The 20734-nt window shown below is 33.3% G+C and overlaps 1 protein-coding gene across 4 annotated transcripts; it reads right to left on the bottom strand.

Annotated features, from left to right (window-relative positions):
• Window positions 1-220: 220 nt before the first annotated feature.
• LOC138333186 (SH3 domain-binding glutamic acid-rich protein-like) lies at window positions 221-20687 on the bottom strand. Of its 4 annotated transcripts, none has more exons than XM_069281399.1 (10): window positions 20486-20687; window positions 18815-19000; window positions 18354-18449; window positions 17620-17646; window positions 13978-14241; window positions 11199-11564; window positions 10702-10716; window positions 9010-9491; window positions 5333-5379; window positions 221-4168 (listed from the first exon to the last, which is right to left on the bottom strand). In XM_069281399.1, the coding sequence occupies exons 1-8, from the start codon at window positions 20528-20530 to the stop codon at window positions 9018-9020; spliced, it is 1473 nt and encodes a 490-aa protein (XP_069137500.1). In that variant the 5' UTR covers window positions 20531-20687; the 3' UTR covers window positions 221-4168; window positions 5333-5379; window positions 9010-9017. The 4 variants fall into 4 exon arrangements, with proteins under 4 accessions (XP_069137500.1, XP_069137479.1, XP_069137490.1 ...); XM_069281378.1 differs by having other exon boundaries at window positions 13978-14277; window positions 20486-20686; XM_069281389.1 differs by lacking the exon at window positions 10702-10716 and having other exon boundaries at window positions 13978-14277; window positions 20486-20686.
• Between the last annotated feature and the right edge of the window lie 47 nt (window positions 20688-20734).

Genomic DNA, 20734 nt, shown 5'->3' with positions numbered 1-20734 from the left:
CTTTTGTTAAATTTTATAACTGAATTATAGGACCAGTGTTTGATTTCTAAAACAGTTGTCTCAATTCTAGGACAGACTTCTGATTTATAGGACCAGATTAGTACTAATTTTAAACCTGTCATCAGCATTCTAGAACTGGCATCTGAATTCCAAAATTTCACTACTGTATCAATATTCCTAAACTGTAACTTTTCAAAAAAATACAACAGAAGACAAAAGATATTTGGTACATTGTTTAATTAATACAATACACACTGGTTGGCATGTTTCAATTCGATAAAATAATACATAAACTGTCATTGTGACTTTGGGGGAAAAACCAACTCAAATCAAAGTCTTGGAGAAATATATCTAAAGACTAGAACATTTTCATTTCAGTTTGTAAGCACAATGTCCCAAAGCTTATCAAGATGGGTGAGCTGCTACATCTATATGAAATGAAATAGCATTCTTTGTGTGTTAGCAATTTGGTTTATAAGTATTCAGCCAGGTTGTAATATCATACTAACATTGCTGGAAACTGAAATGAAAAATGATTCCAATTTTTACCGATAAATCCGAACCCATGACCTAGCAAGCCATTCTCTCATCACTAACGGACTTCCACACTAGAGGGTAGAAAACTAAGCAAGCAGACGAAGAGACAGCATTAACAATATCCCACTCCATTAACCCTGAATTCCAATATCATATCGTAACCACGAAACGTGATGGCCATCAAGTAAATTTAAGGGGGGAATATGTAATTTTGTTATGAAAGTCAGATTAAAGTATATTTATCAACACTGTTATTGTTTGAGCATCATTTTGTTCTCTCTAAATTTTTAACAATATTGTTATTGATGGTTAACTGTTGTGGGTTTAATTTGGTCAGAAGTGTAAAATACCAGTTATCCGAGACAGTATATTTGGTCCACCTATAAAAGATGGTATGGGACTATGTCAATGGTACAGATGACAGTAAAATCAATTCCTCTCTGGAATGTTATATCAGTAAAGATTGTCTCGCTTCCAACATATTTCTTCAAAGTTGACACTCTCGAAACTAAGATCAATTAAAACTTTATAAACAATAAACATTTGTAAGTTTATAAGGAAACATTAACTTTCAACACTTAAACATAGCACTAGTGATGGTAGATTACTACAGATACATAGACTTTATCTTTCGTAGATTTTCTCAAATCTCAAAACAAACCCGCATTATAACATGTTACAAGTATCACGTTAATGGTTATGTATCTACTGGTTCTTAATTTTATATGATGTAATATCACATATACAAACAATTCTATGTACATAATTCTTTAAGTACTTGCTTCTGATATAGTGCTTGATAATGTATAAATGACTTGAGACAAAATCTGGTAGGTTTTGTTTGTAGGTTTCACTGCCCTATCCTTGGTCATACAAGGTTTGGTAAAAAGAACAATAGTTTTGCTCACTGACAAAATAAAACTCCAATGTAGTGATAATTAAGCCATTGCAAACATCATACCGAAAATAGCACCTAATGTATGCATGACCTGAGTAAGCCTATCTAAACTCGTTCTCCAACACTACATCCCGACCGAGTGGATCTATAGTAATAAAATATCGGGTATATTTCACAACTGATAGGTGGGCAAAACAAAGAAATGGAGCTATATACTACCTTACAAGCCTTCTCTCTTTGCTAAATGTTTTCCTTTCATAACATTGAAGACCAGAAGGAATCCATTTGTTTGTTCTAATTAAAATCAGGAAAACAGATTTTTAATGTTAACATTTTCATGGAGATAAATTCATCCATTATAAGACTATTGGCATCTAGAATTATTTTGTCTTTCCTGGATTGGGTTGAGTGGTTGCCAGTATGCTGCATTACACAGTGACAGATAATGAGTAAGAAAGAATATTGCACTGATATTGATTTACCTTACAATGGGCTGAGGGTAAACTATCGACAAAATACAGAATTCAAAACTAAACAGCCTATGAAATTAATGCTCCTTTTATCACTGATCTCGCTAGAATAATATGATCTTGTGTCTGAAAATTATCTCATGACTTCAGAAGAGCATTGTTGCCTACTTCTGATCAAAACAAAAAATACCAATACATACTCTGTATGAAGGGAGTTAACTCTCTACAAAAATTGAATTTTGATTGATGACAAGTGCTTGCTCTTTTCAGTATTGCAGGAAAAGCAAAAGATATGACAAGGTGACTTTGATTTCAGTTGATTATGGCAGCAGCTACTGATATGCGAATCCTGCTTATGAGTATGTAAATAAAACATTATTATTGGTGCAGATTAAGTTTGCATGGATGTACAGTCAATTATAGGGTGATAATACCGAGGTTAATATGATAACTGACCAAGCCGAAATGTGGCAGACTGTTTCTATTAAAACTATACATGACTAGTATATAATTAGACTACCTGATCAAGTGTTGTTTTGTCCAACCATTTAAGGAGAAAATTACAAATTCATGATATTCATATTATTGTTTTATGCATATTCATGATATTTATATTATCACTTACTACATATTCTACTTGATACATATTCATAACTGATTAAAATTTATATTCATGTACATCACATTAAAATTTTATGAAATGGATCTGGCAAGCTATATAATAATCATTCCTACATGTAATTTGTTTATATATATTTTCTCAATCAACTGCACTGGAATTGAAGCTTTACAATTGTGAAAATAAATTACATGTTGTGTAATATTTTCACACAATATACTTCGGACCGTGCATTTGCTATTATCAGAGAAAAAGGCAGAACATGGCATAAGCACTACAGAACACTAAAATAGAAAAAACCATAATAAATCAAAACTTTATCATACAAATATCAATGAGATTATATAATTCTAATCTAGCTACAATGCTTGTAATTCATTTCTAACTCCAGAAATATGTTACATCATTGAAATAATATATGGAATGAAGAGAATCAACAGACCTTAGGTTACACAGGTAAACAAAACAATTCAAAAATAAATAAAATAGGTTCATGTCATGAGATATTACATAAAGCAGTTCACAGGTACATATCATATTATGTACTATTCTTAGACAGGTCAAACATTCAAAAACAAAAGTACAAATTAAATATTGCAAAAGGAATACTATTTATGCATGGTAGGAGAGTTCTTTCAAGGGAGATAATTAAGTATAATTAGTTTGGATGGTGGTTTTATTTTGTATACATGTTATGTGGTCATTGGCGTTTATTATATCCTTATTTAGACATGTACTAAATTCACATGTCACTTTATACCAAAACTACAAATGACATCTTAAAACACTTCAAAGTTTTTTTCTTCATAATAATTTTAAAAAAAAATCATTGAAAAAGAAACTATAAATCAAGAGCACCAGTTGTTGGGAATATCAAATAAAATGACACTATACACACTTTGGCAAATTAAGAGTCAAGATGAAGAGCAAAACTATTTTGAGCAAATACATACATCTATAAGTAACTTCAGGCTACATTATTAGTATTAACTCTCATTTGTAATATTGTTCTTTTTCATTTCAAAATGACCATTTCAACCCATCAGAAAGCCTCTTATATCAAAATACACTCAACAAACAATCCATGTGAATCATCCATATATGGCTAATCTCTTTTACAGTACCAATCACATGTAGCATGATGTAAACATAAAATAAAGAAATACACAAAATCTTAACTTGTTGTTTTCAAATATATATATATATATAATCTAAAGGTTTAAAAGTGGTTAGGTCAACAAGAAACACAAATCAGCAATTGATACTGTGAAACTTGTTATAGCTAGGCAAAGATAATGCAAAAGATATTTCCTCTTCTGAACACAAGTATTAGCATGGTATAATGCAGCCTTTAAACGATCCCTTTCCATCTTCTCTATCAATATTATTTTTAAAGAAAGCAGTACCCTTATAGTATAGCTTATCAAACATTGCTAAAAATGTGTAAAAAAAAACTGCGAAATCGCCTAACAGTTAAACATTGCTCGAGACCACACAGCAGTGCCTGGTTTACTCTCTATAATACTAATATTTCCAGTGTTTTCCTGTTGGCTATTTTTCCAAGACTTTGGGATCTGTGTCCACTGGCAGGGATGCGCAACATGGAGACTTGGAAGGGCGAAGGGAACTGCTGGCCATACACTTCTGTAATAACAAGATGAAAAGGTCAGACTATTCTGTCAAGGTTATAACATAGCTGTCTTCTTCTATCAAGTTATAAAGCTATATATAATACGCTGACTGATGATTAGCCAGGTATAATGAGCTCTTGGCATGACAGACAGGGACTTAAATAGCAGATCTGACATAATATTTAATAGAGAGTGTATTGAACAAGTGATTACATTTTACAATAAATTCCATTTTACATTGTTGCCGATATTGCCCTCACTACCAACGATCATCACCAGAGTAGTTAGACTACATATGATGGTTTTTTTAGTCCTTATCTGCACCTGTTCTTTCTGGGTATCACCTGATTTTAATAACATTAAATACGTGTACTGTAATGAGAGAGTAAAGCAAGGGGAAGGAACTCTGATTCATCAAAAGGAGTAGGGTAAATGTAATGTCATGGGGATGGCAATAGATTTTCAGCTAAACAAGACTTCATTTACAAAGGCAAGTTTTTGTTTTCCTGCTGATGAATATGAAAGGATAATACACAGTTTTGATCTGCAGTACTCTGGTTTGAACATTTACCAGTATAGTTACTCCTGTTCTGAACATTTACCAATAAAGTTACTCCTGTTTTGATCATTTACCAATATATTTCCTCAAATAACTCCTATTTTAAACACTTACCAATTTATTTACTCCTGTTTTCTGTTTTAAACATTTACCAATATATTTACTCCTGCTTTCTGTTTTAAACACTAACCAATATATTTATTCCATTTTAAACATTTACCAATATATTTACTCCTGTTTTAAACATTTACCAATTTTAAACACTTACCAATATAGTTACTCCTATATTAAACATTTACCAATATATTTACTCCTGTTTTCAACACTCACCAATATATTTACTCCTGTTTTCAACACTTACCAATATATTTACTCCTGTTTTCAACACTTACCAATATATATTTACTCTTGTTTTAAACACTTACCAATATATTTACTCCTTTTTTTCTGTTTTAAAGATTTACCAATATATTTACATCTGTTTTAAAGATTTACCAATATATTTAATCCTGTTTAAACACTTACCAATATATTTACTCCTGTTTTAAACACTTACCAATATATTTACTCCTGTTTTAAACACTAACCAATATATTTACTCCTGTTTTAAATACTTACCAATATATTTACTCCTGAACTTGCTGCTGCTCTTCATCTGGTTTCACCTGGAAAACACAAACACATGTGATGCAAGAAAAAAGGTATCACATTTCTTTATAGGTTAATTAACTTATATTAAATGATGAATCAAACTGACATTAATTCATAACAGCACTTACCAAACAGGAAGATACACTAACTGGTATAAGTTGGTTTTTTTTGTTATTTTTTTTTTCAATCTGTCTTATGGAATCAATCTCTTTACACTCTATTCAGTAACAAAGAGATACAAGTGAAAAATAGATTTTTACAATTAATGATCTTCGACTATAAAGATGAGTTGATTTAGGTACAGGTGCTCCCATAGCCTCTAAGATAAAGAATAGTGTAGATATATATGTAGAAGAGATACATGTTTGTGTGACCATGGCCATATGATGTGGAGTGCCATGCCATTTCCCAGTGTCATATAAAATAAGACATTCAATATTACAATGTAACTACTCACTACAGTAAACCACTTTATTTCTGTGTATACAATATTTCATTATTTACATATTCAGGAATATATAAATTTGCAAGGCTCTTACTAAACAATATTATGCATTCATACGTTTATATAATTATTTGCGTAATTCATATTCTTTGGTTCTTTGGTGGAATTACACGAAAATATGTACCTACCAGAAATAAAATGGTTTACAGTAGAAACAACAATCAATAATTCATTACATGTGTAAATCATTCAGATGATCAGCTTCATTAAATGTAAGCCTGTAGAAATCACAATAATTAAGTTATCAAATGTAAATCAAATTGTATAGAAGCTTTATAGAACTTAAGCTTTTAAAAACAAGAGGCCCATGGGCCTTAACGGTCATCTGACTCATGGCACAAAATAACAAAGTCACAGTATAAAGTATTGGTTAACGATTAATATAAACAATACAAGGAACATGTAAGTTTCTGAAAAAGGTAAATGTCATTTGTTGAACAAACTTGGTAGCCCTTCATCCATATATGGTTGTAACCCATTTAAGGATTAATATAAGGAGGAGTCAGATTTTAAAGCCAAATTTCAGCAAAGCTCCTCCGCCGTACTATCCTCATGGATCTTGGCTCCGTCCTTTATAAAATATGATTGTCCTCACCTAAATTTCCCCCTTCTGAATCAATCAAAACCCCAATTTTCACTGAGATCGTAAACTGAACCTTAAAACAGGAAGTGGGCCAGTGGCCATCTTGGAATACCAAAATCTTTACGAAAATGTTTGCATGTTGTTCGGCATCAATTAAAACCTCTATAGACCAATTTTTATTGAGATCGGAGACCGAAACCTGAAAACAGGACGTGGGCCAGCTCAAATTAAGAAAATTTGGCCTTTTGGGGCCCCACCCCTCAGCCCCTAGGGGTCGGACCATACTCATTTATATAAAATATGATTGTCCTTTCCCAATGATGTTTCACACCAAATATGGATGAAATTCATCCAAGGATGAAGGAGGAGTAGGATTTTAAAGCTAAAATTAAGAAAATTTGCCCTTTTGGGGCCCCACCCTTCAGCCCCTAGGGGTCTGACCAGGCTCATTTATATAACATATGATTGTCCTTCCCCAATGATATTTCACACCAAATATGGATGAAATCCATCTAAGGATGAAGGAGGAGTAGGATTTTAAAGCTAAAATTTAGAAAATTTGCCCTTTTGGGGCCCCACTTCTCAGCCCCTAGGGTTCTGACCTATCTCATTTATGTAGAATATGATTGTCCTTCCCCAATGATGTTTCACACCAAATATGGATGAAATCCATCCAAGGATGAAGGAGGAGTAGGATTTTAAAGCTAAAATAAGAAAATTTGCCCTTTGGGGCCCCACCCCTCAGCCCCTAGGGGTCGGACCAGGCTCATATATATAAAATATGATTGTCCTTCCCCATTGATGTTTCACACCAAATATGGATGAAATCCATCCAAGGATGAAGGAGGAGTAGGATTTTAAAGCTAAAATAAGAAAATTTGCCCTTTGGGGCCCCACCCCTCAGCCCCTAGGGGTCGGACTAAGCTCACTTATAAAACATATGATTGTCCTTCCCTAATAATGTTTCACACCAAATATGGATGAAATCCATCCAAGGATGAAGGAGGAGTAGGATTTTAAAGCTAAAATTAAGAAAATTTGCCCTTTTGGGGCCCCACCCCTCAGCCCCTAGGGGTCAGACCAGGCTCATTTATATAAAATATGATGGTCCTTCCCTAATAAAGTTTCACACCAAATATGAATGAAATCAACACAAGGATGAAGGAGGAGTAGGATTTTAAAGCTTAAAATAAGAAATTTTGTCCTTTTGGGGCCCCACCCCTCAGCCCCTAGGGGTCGGACCAGGTTCATTTATATAAAATATGATTGTCCTTCCCCAACGATGTTTCAAACCAAATATGGATGAAATCCATCGAAGGATGAAGGAGGAGTAGGCTTTTGCATAAATAGTCTTACGCACGACGCACGGCCCACGGCGGACGGAGGACGGCGCACGACGACGGACAAAAGACATGACAATAGGTCATCCTGACCTTCGGTCAGATGACCTAAAAATAGAGGATTTAAAGCTATTTCAGAGGTACAACTGATTCCATATTGTCAGTCTGCATTGAAGGCACAAAGCTTGCTAAAGGTGTTCATAAAGAGAAAGTACATAGTAGCCACTATGTCTGCTGGCAAATACTTCTAAAGAAAATTAGCAGAAGTCAAAATCAGAAAAAACAAACAATAGATTATTCCAGTGTACTTATACACAGCTACATCACACAATATTAAACATTAAAAATAGCAGGAAAAAAGACAAAGACAAGTATTTATCTGATCTACTAATCATAATTTCTTAATCTTAACAATGTTTAGTACAGTATCTGTATTAAGTGCAATTAATGTCAATTTTTACATTCTATAACATCACACTTCTGAGTTGCAATTAAATTCTAAACATACTCTTCATTCACATACTGTTAGCACATAAACAAGAGAACTCATTTCAATTTCAATATTTTATTTATAAAATCAAAGCATTCTCATTAATTTAGTTACAAATGAATCTCAGAAATTTCATATAAGAAATTCCTCACCCACTGCCCACATCTAGAAAACAAAACTAGTGAAGAGATTCATTTGTAATGTTCATTCTCCATGCACACATAATTAGAACACACAAATACACACAGACATATCATAGTCGTATAGACACACATTGGTGCCTGAAAAGGACATTTTTCCCATGCTGTTATCTTCTCATGATTTCTGTTCCATAAAAACTTTGTTTCATGTCGTCAATTAAAATGTATGCAGCTAAACACAATGGCATCAGGACACAGAATATACATGCTAATTAGTATCAACTTAAGTAGGTTTTAAAGGTTCTGTGTATCTCAATACTTACCATCAAATCTAACAAACATTTCCATTCTCAGCAGAACTTTCAACACAGGTTTGTGACAAATTAATTGTAAATTGTAAACCAACAACGGAGGCGTGGTAAAACTTCTTGTCATTTCTTGATTATATCCACACACACACAGGTCAAACTTGTGCATGCTTTATCAGGACCATGCTGTTAATGACTAGCATACACTAATGCTAGTAGTCCAGGGATGCACATCTCCACTAAATGCAGCACATCACACTAGATTGGATGCTGTATACCTTTGTATCTAGTCATCATAACCTCTCCTCCTCCTCCTACGCCTCTCGGCTGCCGACTCCCCACTTGTGTCCTCGGTATCGCGTTCCTCTCTTCTCCGCCTCCTCCTCTCTGAAGGATCTTCTTCTGCCTCCTCTCCAGCTGCAGCAGCCTTCGCGGCCCTCTCAGCTGCCCGTCTCCTTCTCCTCGCCTCCAAAGAGTTGTCCTCTGGTTCCCAGTCAACCACTGGTTCTGGAGACGGCTGTTTAGGAGGTGGTGTAGGTTCTTTGGGTGGAGGCGTCGGTTCTTTGGGAGGTGGTGTCGGTTCCTTAGGGGGAGGTGTTGGTTCCTTAGGAGGTGGCGTTGGTTCCTTAGGTGGGGGCGTTGGTTCCTTAGGGGGTGGTGTTGGTTCCTTAGGTGGTGTGGGTTCTTTTGGTGGTGGTGTGGGTTCTTTTGGTGGTGGTGTGGGTTCCTTTGCAGGTTCAGGGGTAGCCTCTTTTTGTACCTTTTATTTGATAAATACATGATATCTTATGCTGTAATCAGTATTGTTCAGTGTAAATTGATATAATATTGTCATAGTTAATTTGATTAATTCTTAAAATCTAACAAAGTTTGTTATTAACAGGGATAATAATTTAAGCTGCAATCAAAAGAACACTGTTAATTAATAGATTTTTTTAAAATGTGTATACCAGTATTGATTTATTGATTTCTTAATATAGATCATGCATTAAATGCAAATAATTCTGTGAAATAAAATATATAAATAGTTATGAAATACATAATTCAAAAAGTTATTAGCAAATCAAATATATGGTGTATAATCAAGTCACAAAACCTGCAAATAAAAGCTCAAGTAGTGCAGCATGAAATTAACTTTGACTTTAAAAAGCAAGTTATAATGCAATGCTTTAGCCTTTATAACTGGCAAACTTCATTTAGCAATTAAACAAAGAAATACACAAATAATTATTTCTTAGTATGATATCAGTCTTTCAGAAAATTTTAATGAGTGTAAGTGCACGTGGGAATAACTACTTTTGATATTGTCTTGTATATAGGGAAGATCTATATAGGACAGCTAATGGTCCTTGGCTTAGGTTATTATGACATGTGAAGGAGACACTGCTTTTAATGTATATTAAATTTATTTGAACTAAGGTATACTGCTCATATGACGAGTTAAGCATATCTCGAGAGAAAAAGATTTCTTGAACACTGACCCAAAAACCTTGTCAGAATTTTCCTATCAATATATATATAACTAATTTCGGAAATATAATATTTATTGAACTTGTGTTTTGTAACCAATAACTTAAACTTGCTGTAAAAGAATGACATGATAGAAATCTCCTGTGAAAATGCATCATAAACCTTAACAATATGATACCCCGATAGAGACAGGGAAGTCACTAGAAATTGGTGTCATCCAGGTTGTATTACATGTAACACCTGGCAGTTATAATGGTAGAAAATTCTGTATCCATTACAGGGAAGAAAATAAATAGTAAAGAAAACAAAGAAATAGAACTAAAAGAAGGAACTTTGAAAGTTGTCTAAATATCTCATATTTATATAACTAAGTATTGAACTACGATGAGTAATAACAAATAGCAGCTTTACTATTATCAGGTGTGTGCAGTATTAGTTACAGAGGGTCTATATATATTCACTAAAGAAACACTATGATAATGGCCAGCTTTTAGACTTACTTTCTCTTCTGGTTCCTAAAGTGACAAAAATGCAGGAATATCACAAAAACAGTCAATGGGGAAGACGCAATATACATATCATGTGGCATCGCAAACATTCACCCATGCAGGACAAAACTCAACATTATTATCATATCTATTTACTTTTATTTAAAATACATTCAATAACTAGATAATTTGTAACTGCCATTCAACATACACACTAATATTAACACACATTAATCATTTCTCTATCGCTGATGTTAAATTTAAGAGTCTATTTGACAGGTTAATGCTAGTCACTGTCAAGAAGATTACATTAATTAACTGAACAAAAGAAATTGGTGACAGTGGCTCACTACCAATACATAAAACTTATATAAACTACACAGATAATGAAATGCTCACAGTAAACCATAATACTAGCTGTTAGTCTACACTAGCCAAACAGAGCTACCGTACAACCACCCAGCGCTGTTAGTTAGAGCGTCATATACAGAACAGGCATGTGTAAATACCTCATCAGATTTAGCTGTGCTTTCTTCATCATCGTCTTTTTTATCAATTACTACATCCTCATCCTTCTTATCCGTATCATCTGATGTTTCTACATTTACTTTGTCATCAGATTTATCGTCGGTTTTATCTTCTGATTTATCCTCTAATTTATCCTCGGATTTATCGTCATCATCAACTTTATCAAAGTCTTGTTCAGAAACTTTTTCGGTATCTTGTTCAGTACATTTATCATCAGATTTTCCCTCTCTGTCATCAGTATCTTTCGCAGTTTCCTCTGCAATATCTTTGTCCTTAACCTTTTCATTAGTTTTTTCCTCGGCTGAATCTTCACCTGTTTTATCAGTTTCCTGCTCATCGACTTTTTCCTGAATTTTTAAAAGCAATAAACATATGTAACAGTTATTAGCGTTAAAGCGTTAAATATAACCCCTTGATTGACCTTGTTACCCGACCTTGTTACCCAAATCAATAACTAAACCTGATAATCGACCAGTCCACTGTTAGAAAACAAGATTAATGACATTACTCCTAATACCCTTTCTAAGTTTTTGTCTGGTTCATAACCCTAAAAACAGCCAAAATACTTAAACTTTATAGTCTAAGAATTATCTATAGAATGTGTATAATCTTTGTACAAAACAGAGTTATCTGCTCTTGAACGTACATTTTGATTGTCTGAAGTCTGTGAGAAAACGCTACCCTTACATGACATTATGCTTAGCAACTTAGGCTATAAACACAGTCATAGATTATCACTATATAGATACCTAATAAAGGCTTGTCAGTAATGTTTGATGTAACTGAGACACACACTATTGCGAGTTGGATTCCTATCAGAAGTTAACACAAGATTGTTTTTTTTAGGTGAAAAATAATCCTAATTTTATTAAACATGTGTCCTCTCCAGGTGAATGCTAGTATGATCTAGATCTACTGACACAGGTATGTATAGCATGTAAGAAATGGCTGCAATATATTACATTCTTCATTATGTCCAATGAATTATATAAGGAAATTTATATCCTTATCAAATATTATTTGACGTAATAAATATATACACCAGTAAATTACTGTCCTACAAAGTAGAAAACATACTCTGAACAAATCATTTGATAAAATACACACATGTACACAGGTAATGTCATTTTCTTCATTCTTAATTAAAGTGAACAGTCGGGCAAGGATGTCTAAAGTCGGTAAAAATGGTGTGAATGTATCCAGTATAATTTCTTATGAAATGGAAAAATAAAATCTCTCGTCAAAATCTGTCTGCGTACGAAGAAATTAATTTAAAGTATGGAAATTCTAAAACGTCTTCCCGGCTCACTATATCCGTGGTTACATTTCCATGCAGCCTCGCTTTCAATGTTTTTAACTTTTCTTTACTTTAATGGTCAGATTTGGAAACTAAGCAGAACTTGACCGTCGTATTAATATGTGAGAACTTTTGGAAGGCTAATGAACGCATATAGACTGGTTTTCTTTGCCCGACTATTCACTTTAAATATCAAATTCTTTAGTAATTATCATATCTCACAAAATTGATGACTTCAGAAGATATAAATATAAATACAGAAATTAAAGCTTTGAAAAATTGATGATATTGATGACATTTATGTAGTCCATTTACATGTAAATTATGTTACCACGGTAAATACAAAGATGCTTCCTATCAGATTGAAAATCATGTCAGTATATTTATATTATTACATACACATTTTCTGTAAAACAACTCAATTTGCTTCTTAAAACTTGCAGCATTGAGATCAAAGCTCATAATTCCAATATGCATCAACTACATCACATTTCATGTTTGCTAACACAAGAGGATTTTTTTTTAGCATTTTTCACACATCAGACAGAAAAACTTTAAACTACTGGGTGGAGGTGTCATATATCAACATTTTCTGCTCTATTTCACTTTTGAAATTTCACACTTGAATGCACGTATTCACTGGGTCACACATGACATAACATTATGAGATCCCAGCTGTGATAGATAAACTATGTATTATAGAATATCAGTATCTCATTCAGAGTGTAATACAATCTGTCGGTGCTGCTTCAAGTGAAATGAACAGCACTTAAAAGAGAACCAAGATTAAATATACTATAAAATGACCAATGACAAATACTGAATTCCAGTTAACTTCCCTTACTTGTTATAATATCTGACTTTATGTCAAACTGTAAAATGCTTACCACTAGACATTTTACAACAGGTGATGTAAAAAATAGGTCAGTTGAGACTTAATCTTGTTTTATCTAAGTTATTCATAAATAGTTTTTTTTTCAAAAGTAGCATTATCATAGTTCAGAAAATCCTTTACAGTGAGTAATTGATCCAATGTTCAAAATATCATTGTGCTTAAGGGCTTAATATATGTCATATTTAATTTTAGATCTGAAACAAATACAGGCAAACAGTTCAAACAACTCAAACTTTAAATTCAAATGGTTCATGCTCATTAAAACTAGGAGAGACTATTAAATCTGAAAACTGAATAAATAATGTCCTATTAAAGTAGATTCAAATTTTAACAATGATCCCTCAGCACACAGGAAAAAGGGGGTCCAGGTAACTAACACACTCAAATGGCAGTATCTTCATCATGATCAGGAGGGCATCAGTCAGTTATCACTGCAATCATCAGTATTAAATAGGTATTGGAAGGGGAGATCACTCCATGCACAACACAGGCAGTCCCTGTATTGATGAGTGGTTATATGAGGAGAGAGGTTTAAACCACATGCTGCCTTCAGGCCACACTATGTCACCTCCTCCTCCGCTGGTTTGGCCTCCTCGCTGGTCTCCCCAGCAACAGTCTCATCCTTTGCTTCTGAACCTTCCTCAGCTTTGACCTCAGAATCGTCTTCAGCCTTGACGTCTGTGTCACCTTCAGCCTTGACCTCTGAACCCTCCTTAGCCTTATCCTCAGAACTGTCATCAGTCTTGGTTTCAGAACCTTCCTCTGTAGTCTCCGCTGGTTTTTCTCCATCTGTTTCTTCCTGTTTGTCTCCATCCTCTTTCTCCTCTGCCTCCTGTTTAGCAACATCCTCTATTAAGGGTGTTTTCTCCTATAACAACACAACGCCTTTTATCTCCCTACCAATAACTTATAAGACCAACATTATTTGGGTGGGATTCAATGATGTTTACTGGAAAGAAATTAAACCTGCGGAAAATAACAGTTTTTAATGGGAATTCACTTTTTCAGAAATGGATAATTTTTGAAATTTCATAACACTATGTGTATTACATTAATAAAGTATTTTTCCTTTTTAACAATATTTTATTCATAATGAAAAGAATAACAGGTATCAGCCCAGAACAAAACAATATATTATTTACAAAAACATATTTACTTTATATAAAACTGATATCATAAGTTCTTTGACCATAGCTGTTAATAGGACATAAATTAATCAAACAAACAAACAAATTTTCTACTCAAACCAATAATTCAAATGATTTTTAAACTACAAATATATTGCCTAAAGCTTAGGTGATGGAGGAAAGGGATCATGGTTTTCTAAATATCTTAGCTATACATTGAACAATTATGTAGAATTAAGATACCCGGTACAGTAAAGTACAACAGCAAACTTTTATATGAAGCTAACAATGCAATACTTTGCAATGGATGTTTTAAACTATAAACATTAACACAATAAATTAATTATAAGAGTACTTATTATACTGCACAGTTTTATATAATGTTGTAAGACTGAGACATCCTAAAGAGTTATCTATATAAATAGTCTTGTTACAGACTCAGAGGAACAATATATGTACCAACATGTGTAACAAATAGTGGGCGGACACGTGTGGGATAAATCAGTGTGTGTTCCACTGGTCTATAATTAGATACTGCACTCTAGGCCAAACGTAGTTATTCCTATGTTTACTATGATCTTAACATTTAACATTCAGAAAGGTTTTAAGGCATAAGAAACTTTCACAATACTTTGTTTGCCCTAACAACCTTGCATAATACTTTGTTTACACTAACATATACATGCCAGCCCTTATAAAGTGTAACTATGAATAATGTATGAATGTATGCGACATGAGATCCTGCAATATTCAGCACACAATTAAACAGGTCTGGCCTTATACATGGTAGTAATAATTTCAGACAATTAAGAGATAATATTTACACAAGTCTGGCCTTATCAGCATATACTGTACATGTGTATGTGCTGTTAGAAATACTAGACAATAAGAAGCTAATATGTAGACTAGTCTGGCCTCATGGTAATTATTGCAACTGGTGCCAGTCAATAACGATCTAGCTAACATTTACTCAAGTTTGGCCTTAGTGTATCTTCCACTACACTAATCTAGTGCATCCCTCCTGTGATAGAGTACAAACTATTCCCTCTCCCCAATGAACACATGATGTTAGAGCAGACACTACTGGGTATCATTGATGTAACCAGATACCTATGATCAAATTACATGTAATATACCATCCCTATCTCACTATCTTTCTACATTACAAGGTTATACACATACCATCAACCGATCAAACATTAGAGAGCCAAGTCAATAAATTACAAAAATTCACAAATATTATCATTTTCATCTTGTTTCACAATATAAAAACAAAACAAGATATAGTTTTTTTTATCTACATTAACATCACAAAATAAGTCATTATAAAAGTTGTCAGTGAAAACATAAATAGGTATCAATATCATGCTGGGAGGAATAGGCTCACACATGAGGTCCCAGTTGTAACAGAGCAGTAGAGCTATACATGTGCCAGACAGGGTATGATCTACATGTGGTAGTGGTAAAAGGGAATGCTGATGGTCCCTTCACTAACACTACTACTAGTATCAATAGTGGTACATGGAGGGTGACCTTGGGTCACAGAGCTTCAGTCATATATTACACAATGGGTTAACCACATCTCCTTGTGAAATGCAACAGATACTTTATTTCAGACCATTTAGTTTCCACTAAAAAGGAGCAATCTCAAATTAAAGGAACTGTAGACTGTTTTCTTACTAGAAATTTGTTGAATATAAGCCAAAACAGCACATGATTTAGTAGCTAACATATGGTTTCAATTCCCAACAAATTATGTCTAATTGAAAAAGGAAATCTGATCATTTGATACAAATAATGTTCAGAAGACTGCAAAGGCCAGGAATACTGATACCTTTCCTTCTTTGGCTATTTTCTATATTTAGATAAATGTTAACCATGAACTGCCATCGATAAAAGAATATGAAAATATATACCCTTTTACACTAAACACAAGGATAGAAACTTATCAAGGATAATTATGTTATATTCATCATCTAAATCATTTCAAAATAGTCATGTTTTAAAAATACTACGAAAATGAAATTTATGTTAAATACAATATATCCTCTTAATATTTAACATCCACCTATGATAGATATCCTCTTACCAGTACTATTTGATCAGCCACCTGTCTCATAAATGATTAATATATAGTACCTTATTTTACACCAGCATAGAATAGCAGCATTATTACACATCACAATCAACTAATTGGTAATTAGTTCAGCATGCTTGTGTTAAAGTTGGGTACACAACTTTCTGTCTCGGTACATGTATTAATTTGTATAGGTACTTTTGTTTGCTTGCTATTAGTTTTAGTAAATATATATTTACAGTGAAGGTCAAACTGTTTTGGTCATGATCAGCATTAACATCAGTAATTACCTATTAGGCTTGCCTTATTATAACAGTCAATTTGCAAGATTTACCATGCACATAGATTTGTAACCTAAATATCATTTCGACCAATTTAGAGCTCATACAAGTTTTAGTTTTTTTTATTGATGAGGTCAAAGAACAAAGTATAGGTCACAGCGACCTATTTTTTTTATAGTTTACATTTATTCAGTTTTTCAATCAATAAAATGTACTATAGTTTTACCTAGTTTAGTATGCAACACACAGTATAGGTCATAGTGATTTTGGTATTATACAACCTAACATATCACTTTAGTGGATTTACCTTACTAAGTATTAATGGAGATGGAGCACAGACAAGCCTAAAGGTCAGATGAATGGACACAAACACATCTTATATGTATATATCATACAACACAAGCTCTAAATTATTGTATATTCATATATAACTGTTAGTATTTTCACCATTTATCATTCTAAAATAGTAAACGACTAAATATAGAGGTGATCAATATTGTTACAATAAATAACTTTACATGAAGAGCCTTTTCTATTTGGGTCAATCAAACAATCAGAAATGCCTTTAAAACCATGAAGGTTTAGCATTTTGGTAAATCTTGGGTGTAACATTGGGATCACATAACAGATCCACACACATTCATACAGGTGGTATCAAACGTCTGCAGATATTTGAAAACTCCATGACAACCCCGTATGGAATAACTCCATGCCCATGCTTTTACCTCATCTTTCTTTTCTTCTTCGTCATCCTGATGTACAACATGGACAGAATGTATTAAAGTTAGAAAATTCCTAAAGGAGGGGTATAAATAACCTAACTAATAAATCCTATATAGCATGGCAAGTATTCAGGTTTTGTGCCTTTTTTTATAAACAAAAATTAATACACAGACTGGTATACATTATAATTTCTACCTTAAACTAAAATATCTTACAAAAACTCATGAATATGGTGAAACAGGAATTCTATCTAGGAATTTGATACAGTTTTGAAACATAATGAAGAAAGCTTGATTGAGTCTTGAAAGGTTCAATATTGACAAATATCTAAGGATATTTTCACTCCAGCATTTTGATTTGAGATGAACACCATTTTTTTTATTTTTCTACTTGGCAGTAAACAGTGAATACATAAACAAATTAATTAAGTAACAGAAAATATGTACAGCAATACACAAAAACAAACAATAAATACATGTACGTATACAACTAAAATTGAACAATAAGCATATATATGAAAACAAAAAAAAACAAAATGTATGGGTACTCAGGTGTTAATGAGATCTCATAAAATCTCAGGAAATCAAATCTGTAAAACAAACATTTCCATTACAAAATCAATTTTATCCTCTTTTATGAAACCTAATAGTTTGAAACTAAACATAGTACAACAAAATGACAGATTGACAATACATCTAATGTATATAATATTCCAACGGTAGAATAAAGGCCTTACCGACAGAGTGATTGTTGCTTGTGACACTTGATCCTCCAGCTTCAGCAACACCTTCAGAGTATTTTCTTCTATTGCGTCCTGGAAATCTTCATAATCCTGTAATAAGTCATTGTTTTACCATTTGTTATAGAAGTTATAAAATTCAGGTGCTATGAATGAGTTGTTTTCTCTTTTTTCTTCCATGATAAAGCAGTTAATTACAAATCTGATGTTCGCTGGGCTATCTTATTCAATTTTTCATAATCTTACAAAAATTCAATTAACAAGCATACGATGTGTCATACTACAAAGTGATTTCTGTAAAGTGATTTGTGTATATAGCAACAAGTTAGCTAATTAATAAAGTTTCTTCTACAACTAGGACATTAACACAATCGTAATATAGCCTTGGCAATACAACACAAATAAAGGGGAGGCCATCACTTAGAACATAAAACTAAACACCAATGTGACAAGCTTACCCCACAGTATGTGTCATCATTAAATATTTGAGGAGGAAGAGGAACACTGCCGGTCTTTCGACTCTTTGCATTGGCTCGCATAAATTTCTTTTCTTCTTCATTCTCAGGTGCACATATGTCTATCATATCATACTCAAGCTTATAACCAGACAGTACTTGCTTGATGTGTTCCTGTTTCTTTTGAAGCTGAAAAAATATTCAATGAACATGTTTATAAACTTTTCAATTCAATTATTTCTACAAAAACAGACTTCATGTATGACACCATTTAAAACATTATAACTTGCATCCATGTGCTTAACTGTTCAAACACTAAGTACATGTACATCCAAGTCAATATTTGTAAAACAAACAATGATAAAATAAATTTTCAAATCTTAAAACATTGATATAATATATCATATATGGAAAATTAATGTAGCCATGGCCAGCATTTCCTAACCAAACATGTTAAATGATTTGGTTTGTTTGTTTTAGTTTGCTGTCCTATTAATTGCCAGGGTCGAAATATAAAAGGACATGCCAGGTTTGATGGTGGAAGAAAACCGGAGTACCCGGAGAAAAACCAGTCAGTACCTGGCAACTGACCCACATGGGATTTGAACTAGTGACCCAGAGGTGAAAGGCTTGTGATAATATGCTAGGACATCTTAACCACTCGGCCACCGCGACCCCCATGTTGAATAAAATTCCAAATAACACCTTTTAGGAAAGATTCATCATTTTACTTTGATAACTTTTTCTCATGCACATGCACAACGCTTAACTTTTAGCTGCTTTTAGGTTTTTTTTAATTTCCTATTAATTTAGTACTAATAGGAAGTTTTTGGAATAATATTGCTGTATGCATAAGAGTCAATTTCCTGTCTATATCTCAGTTTACATGTATTGTAACATAATGATTCAGAAGTCAATCTAGCTCTGATTTGAGGAAATAACTACCTTTGTTTTCTATTAACTACAACAAAGTGTTGAGTGTCCCAATTGCAACCAGGAATAAAACCTGAATCGCTGGTGTGAAAATTAAAAACTTTGGCAAGATCAAGATATACCTTATATATATATAGCGACATTTCTTCTAAATCTTAAGTCCTTCAAGCAAGGATTAGATATATGTCATGAAAATTAAGCTTTACATTGGTGTTCTTCACTCGATAAGCTAGACAAGAACATGTACTTTTTGAGAAAGATGGTTTTTATTCCCTGCTCATTGGTATCTTGCATGGTGTTTAGAAGTGTAAGACTAACCACTTATAAATCCTTGAAACCACACTGCTCCTTTTGATACACTATATATATGCATGACTATTTAAGCACATATATAAATTAGCAATGTCCATAAGTTTCAGTTTTATACAAAATAACCGAGCTAAGAGTTCAATTCTTTCTTCTTCATTACATGTGCTATTGCACTAACACAAACACCAACAATTACAATTATGTATCAAACTGAAAGTTGACCCATGACCTAAACTATCAAGTTTCAAGATTTGTCAGCAGATCTTCATCTAACGTAGAACAAGCTTACTAGCCAAATGTGTTAAATAAATCCGTGCTGCATAGTTATGTTAAAATAAACAATTCGTAAGATCCTTCTACACTTGACTTCATCTTTAAGAAGTGGGTGTGGCATTATTGAACTGTCAAAAAATGTAAACAAAGATTCCTTACCCCGACAGTGGACGTCACTGATGTGTAGAACAATCGCAACACCATCTTGCAGAGAAATGGGTGCAAATTTGAATAAAAAAAGTGGTCTTAAATGTGCAATTTAGTACCGATGAAAAATTCAGTGGAGGATGTTGCTGATTTTCTATGGATGCTGGCTGGATGATAATATTCCCCTTCCGGGTTCTAATTTCTACACATGAAATTACTACGTCATTCTACTTCCGGCTACTCTCAATTTGCCCACCATTT

The sequence above is a fragment of the Argopecten irradians genome, chromosome 1, assembly GCF_041381155.1.
Source record: "Argopecten irradians isolate NY chromosome 1, Ai_NY, whole genome shotgun sequence".
Lineage (NCBI taxonomy): Eukaryota > Metazoa > Mollusca > Bivalvia > Pectinida > Pectinidae > Argopecten > Argopecten irradians.
Note: the sequence above shows the minus strand (reverse complement) of the source record. Positions and strands in the feature narration are given on the sequence as shown.

Bases quoted from the DNA above. Each gene is read 5' to 3' on its own strand.
- LOC138333186 (XM_069281378.1), bottom strand. From the start codon at position 20,530: ATGGTGTTGCGATTGTTCTACACATCAGTGACGTCCACTGTCGGG. The intron at 19,001-20,485 runs GTAAGGAATCTT...ATATTTTTTCAG, and splicing joins CAGTGACGTCCACTGTCGGG to CTTCAAAAGAAACAGGAACA. The intron at 11,565-13,977 runs GTGACATAGTGT...TTAAAAATTCAG, and splicing joins CCAAACCAGCGGAGGAGGAG to GAAAAAGTCGATGAGCAGGA.